Source organism: Lipotes vexillifer, unplaced genomic scaffold (assembly GCF_000442215.2).
Source record: "Lipotes vexillifer unplaced genomic scaffold, Lipotes_vexillifer_v1.1 scaffold1008, whole genome shotgun sequence".
Lineage (NCBI taxonomy): Eukaryota > Metazoa > Chordata > Mammalia > Artiodactyla > Lipotidae > Lipotes > Lipotes vexillifer.
In genome coordinates this window covers 1,213,778-1,237,431 of record NW_006772616.1, presented here as the reverse complement: position 1 = coordinate 1,237,431, position 23,654 = coordinate 1,213,778, and the positions used below count along the sequence as shown (strand labels likewise).

Here is a 23,654-nt window from a genome sequence, read left to right as displayed (position 1 = left end):
TTTTATTATTTGTATAAAGAAATGATGCATTAGTACAAGTTGCTTTTATAAATAGGTATATATACTAAGTACAAGAGACTAAAGACCTGTGTCTGATTACTGAAGAGACGGAACATAAAACAAGCAGTAAAAGCCAAAAAAAGAGAAAGCAGGGAAGGGGGATTTTCAAATGACACATAACCTCTATTTCACTACCAAGATTCCAAAAAGCAGCCCCTAGAGGAGAACCACCTTCTGCCTCTCTGACCCAGGGCTGAAGATCGCTGCCATGACATGAGAGATGTGACATCTAGAAATGTCAACAGTGTTGTGGGGTATTAACAAGCTTGGAAATCAGAAGTAAACTACTCTGTTAAATAAGTTCAACATCGGGGAATAACCACCACCAGGCAGTCTCTAAAGTGCCATACTCTACACTGCCGTTCCATAATTAGTTGCACAGGAAACCTGAAAAACAACCATTGCTCTATAGCGAAACTGGGTACAAGTGGGTCCGTCTGCTTAAGAAGAAGATACAACGTCATCGACCCTTATGGGTTGGTTGTGTTCAAAGTCAGCAAGTAAATTAAAATAACCCTAGCCAACTCCTTTAGTCATTAGCAAGGAGTCAGTTTTTCTTTCTCTTCTTCAAGACAGTTCCAGAGGAAGTTGCATCTTTATATTTAGCATGAAAAGCCAAGTGATGATGAAGCACCAGGAGCTGCTATTACAGGGATCCCCCAGCTCATGGTTACGTTGGTATGTACACTCCTTAAATTGAATGACAGATGAATTACATGTAAAATTAAAATTAGTATTTCCCCCATTAAGAGTGTGTAAGCTAAAGATACATATGGTATAACTTCATTATCTGTAACTATTTCTATAATTTATACCCTGATGAGAAGATCTTCTGGGTGCCCCAGGTTCCCTATAAACATGAGCTTTGACCATGCACTGCACCCCACTCAATACTAAGGTATCTTTGTATTTAACAACTACTCTCAATTCTCAAGATTTGCAGTACTTATGGCTATGGACTGAAGTCTATGCCCCTCAAAGTTCATATGCTGAAACCTAATTCCCAATGTGATGGTATTTGGAGGTAGGGCTTTGGGAGGCTATTAGGTCACAAGCGGGGGGCCTTCATGAATAGGATGAGTGTCCTTATGAAAAGAGACCCCAGAGAGGTCCCTCACCCCTTTTGCCCTGTGAAGTTGCAGCAAGAAGACAGCTATCTATGAACTAAGAAGCAGGCCCTCATCACACAACAAATCTGCCAGTACCTGGATCACAGATTTCCCAGCCTCCAGAACTGTGAAAAATAAATGTTTGTTGTGTAAGCCACCCAGTCTATGGTGTTTTTGTCACAGGAGCATGAATGGCCAAAGACGTGCTACAGAGTTGCTATGAACACTGAATTAGTGAATGCCGAACCACTGTTCCTGGAGGAAACAGAGGATTAGGGTCCCGCAAGCAACTGCGCACAACATTTCACCAACCAATCAACATGTAACTTTGTTTTATGGGTGTTTCTGTTTGACGTTACCTTGTTTACTACATATCATTGATTCATTAATATTAAACTCAAGGCCAACAGGACCACAACTCATGCCTGAATGAAACTTCTCTCCATAAGGCACATCACAGCCTTCCTGTGCTTAGGAAGATGCGAAAGCATTTCAGGGCCATGCTCAGAGGCCACTTTAAACAGCAAATCACCCAAAACACCCACAAAAATGTGAAAAACATGGCACTAAATAGACAGCAAAAAAGGACACTTGTTTACAGTACGAGCTGAAACAAGAAGGCAGAGCATCGCCTTGCCCAACCTTAACTAGGAGCAAACGCACCAGCAAAGTCACATGTGCCATGCTGCACATGTCTGCAAATGAGCATGAAAGTGCCACAAGTGTCGATTTGGGGGTTTCAAATAACTTTTTACGAGGAAACAAAATCACAAAGCGGAATCCACAAATAATGAGCACAGACTGTATTAGGATCACACAAATCAACTCCCTCATGGCTCATTATACTTCTCCCATCTTCAAGTCACTAACATGTAGTCACCTTCACCCTGCACACGCCTGGTACCTGTATTCTGAGTAACAAGTGCCGGTTGGCGTGCTCCAGCTTCTTCTGTCTGTTTTCAAGCTCTTTAGCACGTTGCTGTTCCCGTTGCAACTTCCGGATATAGTCCACAGACGCTTTTAAAATGGTTCCCTTGTTCCAGCGCATGTCTCTGGGATGAAAATGGAAGGAAACAGACTGTTTTAGGATTGGAGGCTCCATGAAAATTCAATATTTTGAGCATTCAGTTTCTAAAGACGAGATAACAATTAGAAGTTGAGAATCGCTATCATTCATTGAGTGCTGGCAACTCGCTGGACACCGTTCACCCATAACTGCTACGTTATCTTCTTTCACCCGGACAGGCGCCTGGAGTCAGAGGGACGTTGTGCACATGTTGAATCAGAGACGATTCAACTTGTCTTCGGTCCCAGAGCTACATGATGCTGGAGTCAGGACTTAAATTTAGGTCTGCTGATGACAAAGTCAATACTCTTAAACACTATATTCAACAGTTACAGATTTCTAGGACTATAAAAGTTAACTCACTCAGACAGAATAAGCTATGATTAAAAAAAAATTCTGTGAGATCTCACTACTTGATTGTATGCAGCATAAAAATGGCATCCTTGGGTTTTATCATGAATATTCCCATCAATATCAACCTCTCTCCGATCTCCACCTCCTCATCTACAAAACAATGATACCGGGCTTCCCTGGTGGCGCAGTCGTTGAGAGTCCACCTGCCAATGCAGGGGACACGGGTTTGTGCCCCGGTCCAGGAAGATCCCACGTGCCGCGGAGCGGCTGGGCCCGTGAGCCATGGCCGCTGGGCCTGCGCGTCCGGAGCCTGTGCTCCGCAACGGGAGAGGCCACAGCAGTGAGAGGCCCATGTACCACAAAACAAAACAAAACAAAACAAAACAAAAACAAAGACAAAAACAAAACAATGATACCATGCTTGTATGAGCAGCCTCATAGGTATGTTGTTAGAATCAAAGGAGGCACTTTATATGAATATGCTGGGAAAAGTTTAGAATGCAGTTCAAACAATGGAGCTGGCACTGTGTTAAGGACTCAACATAGTAATTACCATAGCTATCTTTAAACAGCATGTACTGCGTGACAGGTACTTTTCAAAGTGCTTTGCAGCTCACTTAATCATAACAACCTTAATCGGTAGGCACTAATATTATCCCCATGTTACAGACTGGAAAACAAAGGCACAGAGAGGTTAAGTAATTTGCCCAAAGTCACACAGCCTGGAAGTGGTACAGCCGGGAAGCCTGGAGAATCTGGCGCCAGACCCCATGCCCTAAACTACTCTTCCTCTTATGTGACTGAGTGCTCAAAACAACTAGACTAGGAAGGAATATTCTGGTCCTCCTTCCCCTTTTTTCTTTTAACAGATGAGAAAAATGAAATATGAGAATTCTTCCCCAAGTCAGACATCTAGTAGGGGACTGTTCTGGAATTCAAACCCAGGTAGCCTGAGTTTGGTGCCTTTCAGTTTTTAAACACTATAGCGCTACTGTATTCCTATATGAGAACATTAAGAATGCCATTAAAATGTAGGTAAAAGTGAGTTGAAAAGTTTAGAGCACCCCAGAAAACAATTAAGAATAGAATTATAACTAACAGTAATATTTTTATAGTGCTTTAAATTAACCTGAGGTCTTTTATAGAAAATATTGATGGTAATGACAATGATGAAAACAAAAACAATTTAAAGTATGGAAAACCTCCTACCCCATAATCTTCAGCTGCTAAAAGGAGACTGGAAGTATCAGCTGGGACGTGTGAATGGAGGGCCATTAAAACAAGCCACCAAGTAATTGATCCTCATATGGGTTAGATGAAGAACAAAACAGAAGCTCTCCCATGGGATGCTGAATTACAGCCCCCAGAGAATTCCCAGGGGTTGATCCCTGGGGTCTGGGCACCAAAGATGGCAACCCAGGGAGGTGTCCTGAGATACTCGGAGTGAGCACAAAGCCAACCCGCTTAATGTTCAGGGCTAAGAAGAAAACAACAGAAACTTCAGCCGCCAGAGAGAAATAAAATTATAATGAAAGATGCCTTCACTAGGCCAGTAAAGTGAGAGACCACTACTGAAACAGGCAAGCAGCCACTCCGTTTTTAAGAAGAGACTATTCCAACCAGTTTTCTTGGGTTTTACTTCCTTGTGAGACCCAATTAATCAGTTATGCTTTGGGGTTTTCAAATTTTTTTTTTTTTTTTTTTTGGCAACGAGAGCGACCCTTTTTTTTACACAGAAGTGTAAACAGATCCCTAATATATAAGTCAATAAAAGCAGATCTACTCTAGGGCAGGAGAGGGTATGGGACTGAGACCATGATCAGCTAGACTATGTCTCTATAGCAGTCCCAAAGTCTGTTCCAAAAAACTGGTATAGGAAAACCCCCATACAGACTTCAGTCCATTTCATCTTGAAACAATGTCTACAATTAAAGATTGTTATCAGTTCAGATTATAAACACACAAGTATTCTAATACAACAGAGAAAGAAGATATGCAAATAGAGGCTTTCACTGCAGCCCCATAATTTCATAATATGTTGCTAAAGAGATCCACGTGCTACAGTTTAAAAGAATATGCTAAAAAGTGAAAGCTGATAAAGAATAGGAAAATGGGAATTCAATTTCAACTATCATGCAAGACTGACTATAGGAAATGAAGGTCACAGCCCCTTCGTAGGATGCATTTGTGCTGCAGAACTGAGATTTTGAATGTTTTGAGTTTCAAAACAGCTTTCCTTGAAACCTGGGAAAGCAAAATGTTGATGATGGAGACTGCGCTTGAACATTCATCAAAACCACCTTAGAATGGGCAATGGTTTTATTTTATTTTGTCACAAATTCCCTGACAATAATGTGAATAGCAAATTTAATAAGCCTTGCATGAATAATGCTTGATTTCATCTTTACATTTTATTAGGTAGCTAAAAGGTCATATTCAAAGGCTAATTTCATAGGCCGCCTGTGGGAGCCATTAAAATGTATACATCTTCGAGCCCCTTACTTCAAATGGGCCAATTTCTAATGGATAAAAATTGTGTATTTGTTGTCCTATTTGCTGACATTGCTGGTAGGAAAATTATCTTTACAACCGTTATCTCTGAAAGAGCGGCATGAGCGACTGAAAGCTGAAATCCAAATTAGCTGACCTGTGCTTATAAGAGGATTAAAACTTACTCTTTTTCCTAGATTGGTAAAACAAAGGGCATGTAATTTTTGGGGAAAAAATTGACCTTTTTTCTGCTGAATATTGTTAAACTTGAAATCTCCAATATCAGCTCTCCATGCCTACAGATACTGTATGAGTTTGTTGGCAAACAAATAGCTAACAAATCTTGCTTTATCAGCTACTGAAATCTCTGTCCTGCATGAACTGATAAAAAGAATTTTTTTAGTAGTTTGGTGTTTCGTTGCCAAGGATTCTCAGACTTCAGGAAGTCACTTCCTCACATCCAAAGCTGAACAGCTCATGTCCAATAATACTTTTGAACAATTCAGTTCATTTCTCTCGAAATTTCAGATTTCAAAAGAAAGGCGTAAGAAGTATTCACAAATGGAACAAAGGGAGAGGGAGTCCTTCTTTAGTTTTTATAACTGTGTGCTTTTTGCAACATATGAAAAAACATTAAGGGTATGAAAAAATATACAATGCAATTGTACTCACGGATCATTTGACTTGGGAATCAAAGTACCTAGTTCCTTAATGCGGTCATTTATGTTAAATCTTCTTCTTCGTTCAACTTCAAGAAAAGAGCACAGGAAAGGGCTATTAGTAATGGTGACATGTACGCATTTAGCATATCTCATTAAAGGCATGTGCATATTAATTCTGCTGGGTCAGGACAACAGAAACGAATCTGTATTTCCTGGTTATTCTCCTAGTTTTGGTACTGAGGATAAAAGCCCTTTACAAAATGAGCTAGCTTTGTATAGAGCTTTATCATTTACGAAGCCCTGAGATTGTAATTTCTCATTTGACTCTACTAACTCCTGAAATTGGAGTTACCATCCTCAGTTACAAATGACAAAACTACCTTGGTGATACTGGGGACCTGACAAGGACACCCAGCAATAAGTGGAGAACGGCCTGTACTCAGCCCTGATCCTCCAGACCAGGGGCAGCAAGCTTTCTGCAAAGGGCCTGATAGTGAGTACTCTGTGGGCCAAATAGCAAAATTAAGCATATTATTAGGTACTTACACAGCAAAGAGAGAAAACAGATTTCCACAAATTTTGTGCTAACAGAATTCAAAATGTACTAATATTAACTAGATACAATTTTTGTACCTAGTTTACTGGCAAGAAACATTGGATGCTGAAATTTGGATTTTATATAATTTTCACATATCACAAAATATTATTCTTATTTTGATATTTTAAAGCCATTTAAAAATGTAAAAACCATTCTTAGGCTACAGGTCATATAAAAACCCCTCCTCTAGCACAGTATTGCCCAAGAGAAATATAATGCGAGTTTCATCTGTAATTTTTAGTTTTCTAGTAGTCACATTAAATAAGTAAAAAGAAACAGGTGTAATTTAATAGTTTTATTAAACTCAATCTATCCAAAATATAATTTCTACATGTAAACTATATAAAAATTTATAAATTAGATAATTAATATTCTTTTCTTTGTACTAACTTTTCAAAATCCAGTGTCTATTTTACACTTACAGCATACCACGATTTGGACTAGTCACATTTCAAGTGCTCAATAGGCAGATGTGTCCAGAGGCTACAGTACTGAATACAATAATCCTAGAAGTCAAGCATCTTTAACTATACCATGCATCCTAACAGCATTCTTCTTTTATAAATCCAGCTGTATGTTCAACTAAATTATCATCTTCTCATGGGAGGGTGAAATAGTAGGTATATGAGTTAATAAATGTTTTTAATTTACCTAGTCTGACAAATAAATTCCAAATAACTTAAAGTCTAATAAATTGGATTAAAGATATTAATATTTTACTTTACACATATTAAAACCTCATATATATTTATGTTTGACTCACTAATATTGTGCACACTTAGATAAATAATATTATTCACTACTTTCTCAATATATATTGCATTTTTTTCTTAGCTGAATTATTATTTCTATGATTAAATCAGTTATGTATAATACTGTCTTATTATCAGACTTTTATAAAATAGAAACAGTAAGTGATGCTAAATGGCTCTGAAGAAGAAATTTTTGGACCTCTGATCTTCTAGCTAACTTCCCCCAAACTCTGAAGTATGCCATGTTTTCTTGCTTTTTCCAAGCATATAATAATCATAAAAAAAAAACAAACAATACTGAAACACATGAAATGAAATAAAAATCCCCAATGATCCAGATACCACCACTGTAAAATCTATTATATATCCTTTGTGATTATTTTTATGCTCTAAGAATAAACACACATGTGGCCTAGATGTGCGCCCAGGACACAGTTCTTAGGACTCTACTCGGTCTACATTCACTTCCGGGTGACCGCATTTAGTCTCATGCTTTTAAATACCACATATACACTGATGACTCCCATACTTGTATTTGCAGCCCAGTCATCTCCCCGGAACTCCAGACTCATAAGTCTGACTACTAGATGTCTCCATATGGAGGTGCAACAGGCAGCCCCAGCATTCCAAACTTGAGCTCCTGGTCTTCCCCGCTCAAATAGCTCCACCGGGCTTCCCTGGTGGCGCAGTGGTTGAGAGTCCGCCTGCTGATTCAGGGGACACGGGTTCATGTCCCGGTCTGGGAAGATCCCACATGCCACAGAGCAGCTGGGCCCGTGAGCCACGGCCGCTGAGCCTGCGCGTCCGGAGCCTGTGCTCCGCAACAAGAGAGGCCACATCAGTGAGAGGCCTGCGTACCGCAAAAAAAAAAAAAAAAAAAAAAAAAAAAAGCTCCACCCACGGGCTTTCTCAGCTCACTTACTGTAACCCCATCCTTCCAGTTGCTTAGGCCAGAACCTTGGCATCAATTCTGTACCTCTATTTCTTTTATCAATACATCCCACACTTGATCCATCATCAAAATCTGCTCGCTCTACCTTCGAAATATTTCCAGAACCTGTCCACTTCAAACCTTCACTGCTACCTGAATAGAAGCCACCATCATCTCTTGCCTGGATTATTGCAGTCCTCCTGAGTGGTATCTCTGCTTCACCCATGCCCATCACTACCTACCCCCGTTAGTCTAACGACGACACAGAAGCTGTTAAAACGTAAGTCAGAGCCTGTCAATCTCTTGGTGAAAACCCTCCAATCACTTCCCCTCTCACCTGGACAAAAACCCAGTCCTCAAGGCATCCTCCAAGGATCTGGGGGCTCCCATCTCTCTGACCTCATTTCTACTCATCTCCCACTGTGACCACACTTTCTACGGTGACTCCCCTGTGCTCCCCCCACCCTCAGCCTTATGGGCCTTGCTCTTCCTCAACCAAGCCAGACACACTCCCCACTTTAGGACCTTCTACTGCTGTTCCACCTGCCTGGAACACTCTTCCCACAGATACGTGAATGGCTCTGCCCTCACCTCCCTCAAGTGAGGTGACTCAAATTTACCCATGAGCCTTCCCTGACTACCTATTTAGGAGTGAACCACCACTTCCCATCCTGACCCCCTTGTCTGCACTATGTCTCCTCAAAGAACTTTCTGCCACCTAACATCTACATACTTCTTTCTTCCATTCATTTATAGAGCTCTATACCATCTAATATCTGCATACTTTTGTTTATTTATTTATATGTTTATTCATTGAGGCATTCCGAGTACCTATATGAGCCTAGCACACAGTAGGCCCCCAACAACTATGTATTGAATAAAGAATGACATTGTTAAAGCAGAATTACACTAAAAACCATTCTGCATCTATCTTTTCTCACTCAACAGCATATTGTTGACACCTTTCATCGTCAACATTTGTATGTACTGCATTTTATTTTTAATTCAGTGCCTACCCTCCCCAATTATAAAAGTGATATGAGCTTGCAAAAATTTGCAAAACATGCAAATGTGTATACAGAAAAAAGTAAAAGCAAACTCTTTATACCACCTAACATATTTTGCCTGAGGAAACTTGTCAATGATAAGGCTGACTCCTAGATCTTCTTACACACACACACACACACACACACCCATATAGTGTTTTCTTTTCTACATAATTGGACCCTATACATATTATTCTGCAGTTTGCTCTCTTCACTCAGTAATACATTGTAGACAAGTAAAACAGATCAACCCCATTCTTCTTAAGATGCACTGAGTGTCCCTCATAAGGATGTACCATAATTTATGTACAAATCCTCTACTGATGAATATTTAGACTATTTCCAATTTCTCCCTCTTTTTCAAAGGTATAATGACTATTTTTGTCAATGCTCGCGTGTACTTTTTACTCCTATCACAGTACTTATCCTAAGCTGTAAAAACCATCTGCGTGTATCTGACCGCACATGTATTCTGTCTGCCCCTGACTCTAATGTAGGCTCCTCAGGGTGGGAGACCTGTCTATCTGGTTCACTTCTGTAGAAAAGTGCCTTGTACGTAATGGGGCTCAAAAAGTAGCTATGAGTGAATAAATGAATGTATTCTTTTGCCCATTTTGGCAAGGACTCTTACAAGATAAATTCCTAGAAGAGGAAAAGCTATGCCAATGGGCAACTGAAACTTGAGTATTAATTTCCAACAGTTCAATGAGATCTTAAGGTTGTTTTATAGCCCTCAGAGTTGATTATATTTACACTTTACGGACAACCCTGAACCTGAGGGTTTAGGTGACTAAGTAAAGGCGGATTATGTTTTTCACAACATCCAACTTAGTTTCCACATTTCAGTTAGGAGAAATGATCATTATCTCATTTCTAAGGTATTTTAAAAGAAGAAATATCTTACAGTAAAATTACTTTGAAGCCAGAGGAGACTTAGAAATATTAGTTGAAATCTCTTGGTTAAAAGATGAGGAAAGCTTCTTCTAAGTGAAAAAGGAACTGGGAAGGGCAGGATCTATTAAAAGAAGAAAGGCACACACAACCTCCTTCCCCCAAGGACCTCGTGATTCCATTTCTTAGCATTTAATCTGGAGAAACAAACTCCCCTGTACACAGAGAGGCACGTCTGCAAATGTTCACTGTGGCACTGTTTATAATAGGGAGAAACTAGAAACAACATAAACACTTAGCAGTAGGAGGATTATGAAATATCACAAGTTACACTGGGGAATACTATGCAACAGCTTTTTAAAAGTAGATAGATCTAGATGAATAACAGCAGAAGGTCTTCAGGACATACCAGTGACTAAAGAAGCAGGCAGTAACAGATACAGACAATGTGATACTGTTTGTGTTAAATCATACACAAAACCAGAACCTCTGCATGCAAGTGTAAGGGTGTATGTTCTCAAATACTTGGAAAGAGGTTGGAAAGACAAACAGCAAATTGAAAAAAAACCCAACAATGATTATTTTTAGGAATCAGAGAACTCTGGCCTTATTCTATCATTTGTATAAGGACAAAGTATTTATACATAACTTATATCCTTAAAAATCAGTTTAAGAAAAAGAGGATGGGGGCAAGAGATGAGAAATTCATACACACACAAACTATTTTCTACTTCCAAGCCCAATCCCTTTTTTATTTTCAGCCTCTTTCACTTGTTTATGAAATAAAAAATCTTAACTTTTCATAGGAAAAAGCTTAAAGATGTGACCAAGAGTAAATTAAGCACATAAACAAAAAAATTTAAATGTTAGAAAACCTCTTTTTTAAGTCACAGGTAAAGTCAGAAATTTAGGAGGCTTCCTCATGTCACCCAATGACTCCCCTCCAGATGTTTAATTTTTTTCTTTTAAATCTCACTGGAGAAGGTGATCCCATAATCCCCTTTTTTAAATAAGTTCCAGTGTGAGCAACTTACATTTGGGTAGATGGGGATCAAGATTCCCTCTTACCAAAAAAAAAAAAAACCCCAAAAAAACAAAACAACAAAATCCTCAAGATACTGAAAACGTGTGTGTGTGTGTGTGTGTGTGTGTGTGTGTGTGTGTGTGTGTGTGATTCAACTTGATCTGAGATTAAAATACAGGGAAAATTATATACTTTGGTCTCTCCAGAAAACAATTTTCTTCCATAAAATGTACCTTTAACAGGTGAAACCAATTTTCCTCCAAAATGTCTGGAAATTTTTTGATATAACCGGGAACATGAACTCCAATATAATGAACATAAAACCAACTTACTCAAGTTGTGATTGTCCTTTTTTTGTCTCTCTTTGGCCAATGCTCTTGCTTCAGACTCTGTGGGAAAAATATGCGCTGTGCATGTGAATGAAGTCATTAGAAGTTAGAATTGTTCAAGGCACACAATAGTGTAAACTACAAAACACCTATTTTCTAAAGAAATGGACACTTATATGACTTGAATAAAAATAGGGTTTTAAAATTTTTGACTTTTAAAAGGCTTGCATTTTTTCCAAAAGCAACATATATCAAATAAATGCGAAAGCTCAGCTTCTACAAAATGGCAAAAGACCAGTAACAAAGATGTCTGACAGGCTGTAAACATACAGGTACAAATAAGAAAAAAATAAATAACTAGAAACTATGGGAATTTGATGTTCATAGTGTATTATCAGGAGTCAAATTTTCTTTTCAGGCAATAGATCTTTTCAGTCTTTCTTTGATATGTTACGAAGGTATGAAAACTAAGCCAAGAGGCTTCCAAATTGGATCTCTAACTGATTAATGGAAATGAACTCATTATTTAAGAACTTGGAGCCAGGTTTTGTCAGAACCTGCTAGAATGAAATGATTCAATGACTCTTAGGGACAACTACTTACTAGTCTGAGTTTATAAAAACAAAAATAGGCATAGGGTACAGAGGCATTTAGCAGCAACTTCATTTGGAAAAGTCTATTTGCATAGCAACTCTGGTGAGATCTCTGTGATAAGGGATTACTTTCCCCCTTACAGAGAGCAAAATAAAACAAGAAAAATAATGTTATTTCACTAATCCCGGGATTCAGGAACCTCTGTTATTTCCTTTTCAGAAGTGATATCCAAAACGTCACACTATCATTTCAGAACTTTATTTCAAAATAGAAATCTTTTCAGCATTACTTATAGCATATATTTATTATATGGCTACTATTATATGTATTTATATATATAGATAGATACATAAATAAATAATTCAGAAGCTGAATTATTTCAGTTAGGAAGATCAATCCAAATCATTTCCTTTTTTTTTTTTTTTTTTTTTACCTCTCACATAGAAGCATGACAGGCAGCTTTTATTCACACACCCTCTACTTCAGTATCTTAACTTTTTTATTGTTTTCTTTTTGCCCACCCCACCCTGTGGTTCTCTGCCTGTCACCCTCAATCCACCAACTGTGGACCAACTCTGGTCAAGGCAACCAGTGAACGAACGCCTTTGCCATCTAGTGGCAGCAACCACATCCTTCCCACTGAGGCTGGCCTCTTGGCCTTGGGGAGGAGGGTCCTCTTCCAAGTTTGGGTACTCCCCTGCAGCCTTAGGGTATTCTTTAGTTTTTTCCTCTCTTAGTAGCTGCTTGCCTGTACATGACTGATAATTATTTTAAAGCTTCCCTGTTCCAATCCCTGTGTGGTTTCTGCTTCCTGACCGGACCCTAATTCAGGTGGGGAAACTGGACTTCATAATGTTTTTTCTTCTCAGATCAGATTTGCTGACTCCCAAGCCTATTCTTTTTTGTCTACATTAGGCTACCTCCCAAACTATCAGCGGTCTGAACCTCATTTCCTGTCCCTTTTCACCTTTTCCTGCCATTTTACCCTTGTCCAGTCTGTACTGGTCATTTTCTAAGATACCAGTGACTCTAGAAGTATATTGTCTGTTATATCTGCTTTTTGAAAAATTTAATAAATGTATATCCCTTTCACCCATTTCCTCCTCCTACCCCCAGCCTCTGTTGTTTTCTTTTCTTTTTGAAGAAACAATCATATACATAATTCAAAACTCCACTTTGCACTCAGGAACTTTACACATGTCACTCTAACCATATTTTACCATGATTTAATACAGATTTCATTTAGCTAAATGAAGTCTTTTCTAAGACTTCATTGTACTTTTCCTTCCTGTACAGTATCTACTTGTTTGTTGGCTTTTGATGGTTTTTATGTATTAATTAATCATCTTTTTTAAACCAAATCAATGATTTTTTTAAAAAAAATTCTTTCTCCTGCCACAATTTTCTGAAGTTTTTTTTTTTTTTCTAAGACACCCTTGAACAGAAGAAGAATTTTCTGCACCAAATCTATATTCCATAGTCTCAGTCTATTCACCCAATCCTGTAGGATGCAAGGATCAAATAACAAAAAGGGGGATGAAGTGAAGGCCATAAAACCCAGCATGTTGGAATTCCAGTTATAATACAGTTTCATCATGTTTTAATGGCCAAATGCCTTCCCTAAAGTGTTAAACAAAAATGGAGAAATAGGTAATTTCACACTTGCCTCAAGAACAAATGATACCCATTGCTCCATTTGATGATTTATTTTTTCACTCCGTGTAATAAATCTTTTGCACATGATACAGCAAAAGTAACAGGAGACATCTGAAGATGTAAGAAATATATTCTTACCCTATCCCAACTGTGGGCTTGAATGTGTGTCAAAGGAAAATTCAGACCAGGGTTCTCAAACTCAAAGGCTTCTAGGGGCTGAGCAACTAAGGAAAACACCAGATGGGGAGAGACATCTCATGATTGAAAATGTTGCCTGCTGCCCTCACCCCAAAGGGGACAGCAGCCATAGACACAATAATGGGTGTCATGGAGTTACAGCAGCCTGATTCCCAGTATCTCAAGACATACTGGAAACAAAGATTTTCAAGGATACATCCTCTATCTTAAAATATGGCTCAATGTTTTAACCACTGCATAGACCTAAAAAGAGTATGTCTGCGAGTTGGAAATACTTCTGGAGGTCACTATTTGGATAACTTTGCTTACCAGAAGATTAACAGAAAATCTCTAGATTTTGCTGGGTATTTACCTGAGAGCTCCCTTTTTATGTTGGGAAGGTTGGCTGGGCAGGAGTTGCTGATGGTGAGGCCCGGTGGTGGCAGGCCTTGATTCCCATAAAGGTCAATCAAGTTTCCAGAGACAGGTAACTAGAGAGAGAAAAAGAGTAACGGAAATGAATTGTTGAACGATTCCTAAGTTATTCAGCTAAAACCCATATCCTATTCCAGACTTTATTTAAAAGAAATGATTTGACGTAAAAAGATATTTTTTAACATAGGAAAAGATGAGATGTTTACCTTTTCATTCATTCACAGATATATGGTCTCCTTAGGGGGTTCCCCTTAGCGACAGGAAAGGAGGCAGAATCTCACGCCCATAAAATCACTCTGCTACCCAGCTTATAGGTTTATTTTGAGCATGGAGACAAAGGATAACGTGCGAACTCATTATTTAGCACATGTAGTAGCTTACAGAAGACACCCAGTAAATACTGTCTATTATTATAGGTAGGGTTATATGTGGCATGGCTTTGTTACCAAATCACGTTTTTCATCAAAGTCAACTTTTTTCCTCCCTTCTCTTCCTCTCTCCCTTATTTCTTTCTCTCTCTTTATAAGGAAAAGCAATTAACAGTGTTTTCTTATTTGAAAAGAAATGGTTTCCTTACTGCTAAAAAGCTATTTTCTTTGAAACTGAAATCTTTCACAAAGCCACAAGAGGGAGCCCACTGGCTTTCATAAAAGAACAAAACTTTATGTTTGAAAAAAAAAGAAAAAGAAAGAAAGAAATATTTAGCTTTCCTAAACTATCTTAAGAGTGTTTGTCTCTTGTTCTGAATTGAACATTTTCAAGTAATGAACCTGTTTTTTCCCCAACAATGAGTTCCCTTTGCAACATATGCATTTTCCTGTAACTAGTTCACTGTCATGAGTTTGATGCACCCGTTTTTGTAGATGAAAGAGATCCAAGACATTTCCTCTTGCCACTCCCTGAAATAAAGTTCTAAATATTAATTGTTGGGAAATAGGTGGCTTCACTATTTCCATGGCAGACACTTCCCATTTCCAGCTTAACTTAAATAATTTCTGTAACTATTATTACCAGGTGAGATTTTATGCCATTCAGCCCTTCCCTTACTTGATTATACACTCTGAATCTGAGAAAAGTAAATTTAGATAACATTTAAGTATGATTAAACTGTTTAGTAATCAAGAGGTACCTGGTAAAGGCTGTACCACAATACAACACATTTCACTCTTTCAAATAACCACTAACATACAGATGAAATTATACCAGGAAATATGGAATCAAATGTGTTTCCCCTCATGGGTAGCCATCAGCCATTGTATTCCTATCATGGCTTCTAAATAAATACTCTATGAACTAAACTCCTAGCTAGAGAGATGGGGGCGGGCTGTGCACAGAATAAGGTATTTTCCAACAGGTTAATATGACATTTGCTCTGATATAATTGGGGTTGGGGGCAGGTAGCACAGACAGATCAGCAGGGCACATCTCTCTTCTCCACTCAGTCTTTTGCTCCTTTGTGAAGACAGCATCTAAATCATGTACATAAAATGGATTACACATATCTTACTATACATATGCATATGAACAATGCATTGTGATAATGTAAAATGCCCTTGAACCACATTTCAAGGGCCTCTAGCTAAGGAACTGATAAAAAAAAGTGACTTTGATTATTAGCTGTCATTTCATTTAGTGGTTTTATACGAAATAGGTCACCTTCTCAGGGTCAGCCTTGCCCTGTGTGTGTTCAGTTTTATTCTTGTCCAACTTAATACAGCAAAGTGAAAGGTGCTCAAATGTCTCAATACAGCACTGTACAGTCAGAGAGTCAAAACTTACAAAGCTGGTATGACATCTGGTAACCCTTCTAGATTCCAAAGCTTTATCCTCCTATCCTGGAATTTTAGATTTGGGAAGAACTACCAGGTATTAATAAACCAAGAATGTGACTTCAGATTCAATGCCACAAGCTAAAAACAATTGTTTCCATAGCTAGAGAAATATAGATCATATGTATTATGCTTCATATGCAAATTGTATGCAAAGCATGTAATTGTGTTATTATGATAATTTGTTAGAGATAAACAATAGGCAAGTGATAAATGCAACCAGCTTTTTAAAAAAAAACCCTCTAAGTCATCACTGGATCTATATTGAACAGATATCTTCTATTATAAGCTTCTCCAGGACAAGAATATATTTTCTAACCACTATGTAAAGGAAGATGTTATATGTACATATATTTAATAAATGCAGACTCACAGAAAAAGAGGGTGAAAAACTCAAAAACTAGAAATAAGACAGAGACAAAGACACAAGGGGCAGGATGGAAACAGGAAGAGAGAGACACAAACCCAAGAGGGGGAGAGAGATGGATGGACAAGTGGGGCGGAAGTGGGGGAAACCCAGAAAGGAATGGATTGGGAAGGGGTTAAAAACTGCAGAGAAGATTGCCTGGACTGACAGCAGTGCTGACCAAAAAGAGAGATGAATTAAAATCTCTATAACAAGACGCCTTATCGGGCACTCCACTGAGGTCAAACCTCATTACTTCCAGTTGAAAAAGCAGCTTATAACCCTCTGGAGAGTTCTCTAAAAGATTTCCTGCTTCGGCTACTTTTCCAATACTTGCTGGTTAGGAGTGGGCAGCGTAGAGTCTGCTGGAATATTTTGCTGGGGAAAATTTAATTTTGTGGGCGCCTACTCTGAGCCAGGCACAGAAGTAGAAAGGCACTTTGTGTAGCTTATCTTGCTGACTCTACAAAAAGGAAAGTCTTGCTGTGTCTGAGTGGAGGTTTTTGATAGGAGGCTCACATTGCATGTTAATTGTAGTATTTGGGGGGCAGGATCAACCTGCTGATAATAACCAATTAGAAACTGTACTTTTCAATTAATCTCCAACTAAACCTGAGCAAATAAAAACCCACTAACCAAGATGCTCACTAACCAAGTGTGGATACTCAAATTTAGAAATTAACAGTACAGTCATTTACCGCCTGGGCTTAGGAGTCAGAGACCCAGGTTAGAACCTGCCTGTCATTGACCTGCTACATGATATTAACCTCTCTGAGGTGAGACGCCCCTCTTTGAAAAGTGGCAATCATGTCACCCATCTCACAGGGTTTTGTAAAATGTAAACGAGATAAAAGTAGGTGAAACAGAGTACCTGCTTCTTAAGTGACTGACAAACTGCTATGTGTAGTAATACAGTTTTCTGGAAAGTACGGTATACCCAGTCTACAGTTTTTGGACAGTCAAGCTAATTTTCACTTTGATGAACAAAACTATCTGCCATGTTAATTGCCAAGCATCCCGTTGACCACTGCACCAATTTATTGGACTGCAACGCAGATCTAAGCACAGAAATAAGGGGATCTGCGGAGCTAAAGTGACCACTCACTACCCTAAATCTTCTTCATTGGGGATGATTTTGCCCCTTTCCCCAGGGGACATTCGTCAACGTCTAGAGACACTTTTGGTTGTCATAGTGGGATGGCAAGGTGCGAATGACATCCAGTGGGTAGAAGCCAGGGATTCTGCTAAACATCCTTCAATGGGCAGGACAGTCTCCGTAACAAAGAATTATCCATCTCAAATGTCAATAGTACCAAGGTTTGAAAGACTGTGCTCTAAATGATGGCTTATGCTCTTTGTATTAATGACTGTTACTTGTTGAAGCTACTCAGAGGAAGGCTGATTAAAATAATTAGAAATAAGTCTCCTAGCCATGCAAATTCAAGAAATGATTCTGTGGTTCCCTGTCTGAATTAGAAAAATCCCCTCATAAACACGGTTAACATCAAAATTAGGTCAGAATAACACCTTTGGAGCTAAGAAAGAGGAAGAGGCATCTTCTGTTAACATGGATATATTGTGTCTTTGCTGGGTTTTTATCTAGCACATTAACTTGATGGACAAGATTTCACTTCCAGTGCACAAGCTACACAATGGACAGATGAAAGCCGCAACCTAATTAGGACAAATAAAGAGAGGGTAGACACACGTGGGTATGTGTCCTAAGCCTGGTCTGAATCAAGTTCTTCAGTGCTCTGCTCTACCAAAATGAATATTTTTCCAAGTAAATGATAATTGTAAAATGTTATTATTTTTTCTCTCTGGATGGTCCCCTTCTCTGAATATCAATTGAGTACTGTTAGCACAAGTAAACTAGGACTTTTATTCTTTGTTTGTGATGGTACAAGAGGGCCCTTGTGCTCTCAGAATACTTATTTCTAGACTCCAATTCCCTTAGGATAGTTTCCTCTCTAAGTGTTCCTTCCACTTTAGTTTTTAAAGTAGTTTACTTGAAATAGACCATTTCAAAGAATCAAATAAAAGGAAAAATGCCCAGTGTAAAGGACATTCAGTTTAAACTTCCCTGTGGGGAAAAAAAAATTAAAACATTAGTAAGTTGTAGTGGCTTTGTTATTTAATTTTGACAATTAAAACCCAAATTTATCATGAATAAGAGCTAGTAGCTAACATTCAGTGAGAGCATGTCAGGCAAGACTGTCCTAAATGTTTTTTTGTAGATTAACTCTTATAATTTTCACATGGATTCTATTGTTTTAGATGCTACCATTGTCCCCATTTTCCAGAGGAGGAAAGTGAGGCAGGGAAGACAAATAACTCACTCCAGAGTATGTACTGAACTCAGATGTCTGGCTCAGAGTCTGTGTTCCAAACCTCTCTGTTACAGTGTCTTTCTGCCTGTAGTAAAATGCTAAAACAGTTCGTTGTGGGAAAGCTCTGGTGCGGGGGAACACAGAAGACAAATGGATGCTGGGACAAAGTCAGTGACTCCTGAGCGTGGCTGCAGGTTACTCCTCTCCTGATTGGGAATAATTAAAGTCTACCTGGGGGTTCTTTCCTATCTGGGAACTTCCCTGAGATGGCCTCTCTGCTTCTGAACTACCCTTCTCCATTCAAGGTCTGAAGTGGTCTCCTTTTCTAAACTCGTAAGCCCAATGAGACCAGGAAGGAGACCTGAGTCATTTGCATCCACAGCACCTTACCCAGCACTGGTCACATATGAGGCCTTTAATAAATGCTAAATCAATCTTAAAATGAGTTCAGGAGCAATCGGATAATGAAAGACTAGGATGTCTACTCTAATATAGACTGACCGAGGAGACGTGGGTTATCAGCCTAAAGGTCACATCTCCAGAAGGCTTGTCACAAGGACGAGTTCTCCATGAGGCAAACTGGGACCCACATCTGGAATTCACAGAGAGACTCACTATGAGAAATATTTCCATTATCGAGTATGATATTATTCTAACGTAGAGCTTCACACATTACAGGTGCTGAGTGAATACCACCCAGAAAAAATGCTATCAAAAGTATTTGAAACTATAAAAATTACATTTAATAATTTAGATATTGTTGAGTACAAGCTATGTTTCTATGCTAAATGCTGTACATACTTTATGAGATGACCATGTGAGGTAGAAACAGTAATCAGTCCCATTTTACAGACGGAGAAATGGAGGACTTTAAGAAGTAAAGTAATGTGCCAGGTCAGACAGTAAATGGCAGACTCAGGATTTGAATCCAGGTCTGATCACAAATCTTCAACTCCCAACCATTGTGCTTTACTGCTTCACTTGTAAGTGAGTGCATATTTTTCACTGGAGGCGTTTAAGAAGCCAAACGCCTGATAATTTGGTGGGGAATACAAAGGATATGCAAGAGGAGGTTAACACACTGAGTACTAGGTTGGATCAGGTGACACCCAAGGTCCTCACCTTTGGGGAAAAATTTAAAAAGGAATAATTTTTAAAAATCATGCCAATTCTACAGTCCTCCTGAGTGTGCTCAGGTATCCACTTGATGCCACTGGAAAAACAACCACCCTCATCAGCAAAGTTCTTTTGAGACAAGTGCAGTCTGCCTCACGGGATGCGCGAAAGTTGGAAGCAAGAGGGTTCCACAGAAGCCAACCAAGGGCTCAAAGAAGTTGGGAAGAGTTTGGCACAGAAACATTTGTCAGAAAGAATATTTAGCTCTTTCAAAATGAGGGGGTGAGTTTAAATGGACAGTAAATTGACAAAACTAAGGATCCCAGAAGAAGACTAGAGGTTTCGAGGGGAGTCGTCCTTAACCCTCAAGACTTCAAGTAAGTGACTTAAAGGACTGGATCAAGATAGATAAGAAAACTTAACTATAAAAAATTGGTTTTCTAGGGATTTTAGTATAAATAATTAAGAGCTACCACATTCCCTTCCGAAGGAAATTTACTATTGGAATTTAGTCTTTAAAACTTTTTTGTGTGTATGTGGGGTAAAAAACATATGACCTAAAATTTCCCATCTTAACTAATTTTATTGGGTTGGCCAAAATGTTCATTCAAGGTTTTCCCGGAAAACCCGAACAAACTTTTTGGCCAATCCAATACGTGTACAGTTCAATTGTGTTAAGTATGTTCACATTGTTGGGCAACACATCTCCAGAACTTTTTCATCTTGCAAATCTGAATCTCTATACCCATTAATAACAGCTCCCTTTTACCCCCTTACCACCATGGAAGTTAGTCTTTTAAAAACTAATTACTAAAGAATATGATAGTCTCATGGCATTGCTCGTATAGAAAACAGAAAAGGATGGGACTAGGCCTTCAAAGATGTACCAAGGAGTCCTGGCTCTGACACATCCGAGCTGTGTAATCTAGGGCAACACAAGCTAACTTTTCCTAACCCTAAAACGGAGGGCAATGACCCAGGGAATTCCTGCAAGGACCAAATAAGACAAAAATGGAAGGAGTGAAAGAAAATGAACTCTACAAGCAAGGCTCCAAACTACAGAGAGGAATAAGTAACAGAGAAGAGCAAATATGACCCCTGATTAATTAACTAAAATTGGAATCAATTTGCTGTTGAAGAAGGGTAATTTGAATGTCACTCTATCACCTGTGAATAATAAGGGAGCTCCTTTAAAAAGTGCATTAACTTTTCAGGCCAACTAGAAAACCACTGTAAATAACACGATCCAGAGTATTTCCCTTGGCAGCAGTGTCCTAAGTTGGGCATCAGATGTCAAAGGCAACTGGAAGATGTAACATGCTACTGAAAGTGGACTTGGACCCCAGGGAATGCAGAGCTTCATCATGGGGTTACTGATAAACTCATGAGAAATTCTTAATTTCTGATGTCTAAGTCATTTATTTGTGATCCTGAGATACTTCTCTGCCTCATCATCAATACATTTCTCAATGAATCACTTGCAAAGATAAACTGAAAATTCAGGAGAAGGGAGAAAACACTGGAAATAATGTCACAAGATTTTCTTTTAGAAAAAAAGATCACCGATACCGTATTTGCCATTTGCAAGGCGGGATCCATCAGGCCCAGGATTTCTTCATTATAACTTGATTCTAGGCTAATGATGTCATCGATTACATCATCCATCTGAAGGAAAAAGGCAATGGAAAACAGATAGATATAAGCAAAAACTGTGCAAAGCAACCCAAAAAGAAATCCATGGTCTTTCCTGACCCAAAGCAATAACATTCTTTAGTTAGATTCTAAGAGGTAACTGTCCTCTTACTCCCCAAATAAGAATATTATTGAAGACCATTAACACTAATGGGTGATGAGGATGACATATGCAACCAGCACTTAGTGAGTGATTACTAGGTGCCAGTCACTTGGCGCAGGACTTTTTATGGGCTGGGTGATTTATCCTGACATTAACCCTATCAGGGTAGGTGCTATTATTATAGCAATTTTCCAGGTGAGATATATGAGAAGCAACTTGCCCAAAGTCACACTTCGGAGGAGGGTTAGAGCCACAGTTTGAACCATGCTCTGAACTTTTATGCGAAACTGCCTGCCTTAAACAGGAAAGATGAACCCGGAAATTTCATCTTGAATGACAGCTGCCTTTTCCTTTTCTCCTCTAAAGACTATGCCCTGTACCTTTCCCACACCCTCCTTGGAATAAAAAACCACAGATGGCAATTCAGCCCTTTGCTCCCACAGGGGTGTGTGGGGCACTGTGGCTCCCAGGCCACTGGGTATCCCTGCACTAATCTTACAAGGACTTGTAAAATAAGTTTCTCCTTGTACAGCTGCCAGCGTGCTCGGCACTCCCAGAGGAGTACACCAGAACGAGGTTATCATTACAGTCGTGGAGCTGACATTCCCACTAGATCAATTTTATTCCTGTAGTACCAAAACATGAGTTATGATAATAAACAACAGTGATTACATGTGCATTGCAGCAGTTGCAAAGACAAGTCTGTGAAAACATTTCTTCGCAAACACCTTATATATTTGAGCTACTTGGTGTGTGTGTGCACACACGCTTGGGTCTTAATCGTGCTTCACAAGTACACAATGAAATCTCAGAACTCAGAGGGATGCTCCTTTGTGTCTTTTTGCCATTTTCTAATTAAAGAAGACAGGCTCCAACATCATGGGGCTTGTTGGAATCCTGGTTCTCCCACTTGCTGGATTGGGGTAACACCCTTAATCTTTAAGAGCCTCAGTGTCCCAATCTGTAAAATGGGGGTAAATATACTCATGGCCTTATTGGATTCTTGTGAGATTTCAGGACAAACCATATAAAGTGCTCACAGTGCCAAGAATATAGTAAACATTCAAAAAATGAGTGGCATTAAGTGACCCCTGAGAATAATTGGAGGTCAGTTTTGAATAACTGTCAGCACACTGTTTCCTTTCCAGGTACACCAGTTGTATCTGTTTCGTTTGTTTGTTTTTAAGAGATGATTTTCTAAATGGGCTGGTAAACTGGAAAATGGGCCAGAAGACTTATGAGCAAACTTTCTTCATAAATTTTTTGTTTTATTTTTAGGGAAATGAACTTAGTGGGCTTGGTATGAGAGAATTTTTTCTCTTATGAAAAGAGTCATACATGTTGATAAAAGGCAGTAGAGAAAAGCAAAAAAAAAATAAGAATTTTTTGTTGCTTATTCTTCTTTCTCATATATGTATACACACATTAAAAATACATAAATATATTAATAAATGGGTATACCATGATTTATATAGCCATTAAGTAGGATGTCATAGAAGAACTTTTCATTATTTGGGAAAATATCCATGATTTATCATTAAATGAATAAAATTTCAAAATATATTTTCCATGAGATTCCATTTTATAAAACAATATATAGATCTCACACATACACACATCTTGGTTTTACAAATATCCTGTCAAAGTTGCTGACCTATAACTTTGTATAACATACTTTGGTGATGGTATATCTAAATGAAGTACAGCAGTTTACATTCTATTTTATTAAAATTTATGTATTTTAAGCACTGTTTAATGACTTACAGCAACTCAGGGAAAAATGCATTTTAAGTATCATTTCCCTAGTAATTTTTTAATCATGAGACATTATGAAGAAAAGAGCCCTGTTCATAGCTTCCTCGATTAAAAAAAAAAAAAAATCAATGTGGGGGAAAAAAACCCTTAAGTCATCAGGAAAGTGTGATTAGCCACAAATATAGATCCTCATTACAGAGCGTTACATCTTTGGGCTGCTGAGTCATTCAGTACCTGCATGCACGACGC

The 23,654-nt window shown here is 38.6% G+C and overlaps 1 protein-coding gene across 7 annotated transcripts in view; it reads right to left on the bottom strand.

The window, feature by feature from the left end:
- MITF (melanocyte inducing transcription factor) overlaps positions 1-23,654 on the bottom strand; it is a 222,569-nt gene that overhangs the window by 3,700 nt on the left and 195,215 nt on the right. For 4 of the 7 annotated variants that reach the window (XM_007447650.1, XM_007447651.1, XM_007447656.1 and 1 more), the window contains 6 exons: positions 23,260-23,269; positions 21,425-21,520; positions 14,113-14,230; positions 11,316-11,372; positions 5,752-5,827; positions 2,074-2,221 (listed from right to left, as the gene is read on the bottom strand). In XM_007447650.1, the coding sequence (XP_007447712.1) occupies positions 2,074-2,221; positions 5,752-5,827; positions 11,316-11,372; positions 14,113-14,230; positions 21,425-21,520; positions 23,260-23,269 (505 nt within the window). Of the gene's footprint in view, positions 1-2,073; positions 2,222-5,751; positions 5,828-11,315; positions 11,391-14,112; positions 14,231-21,424; positions 21,521-23,259; positions 23,270-23,639 lie in introns of all 7 variants that reach the window. The other 3 variants (XM_007447655.1, XM_007447654.1, XM_007447652.1) reach the window with 2 other exon arrangements.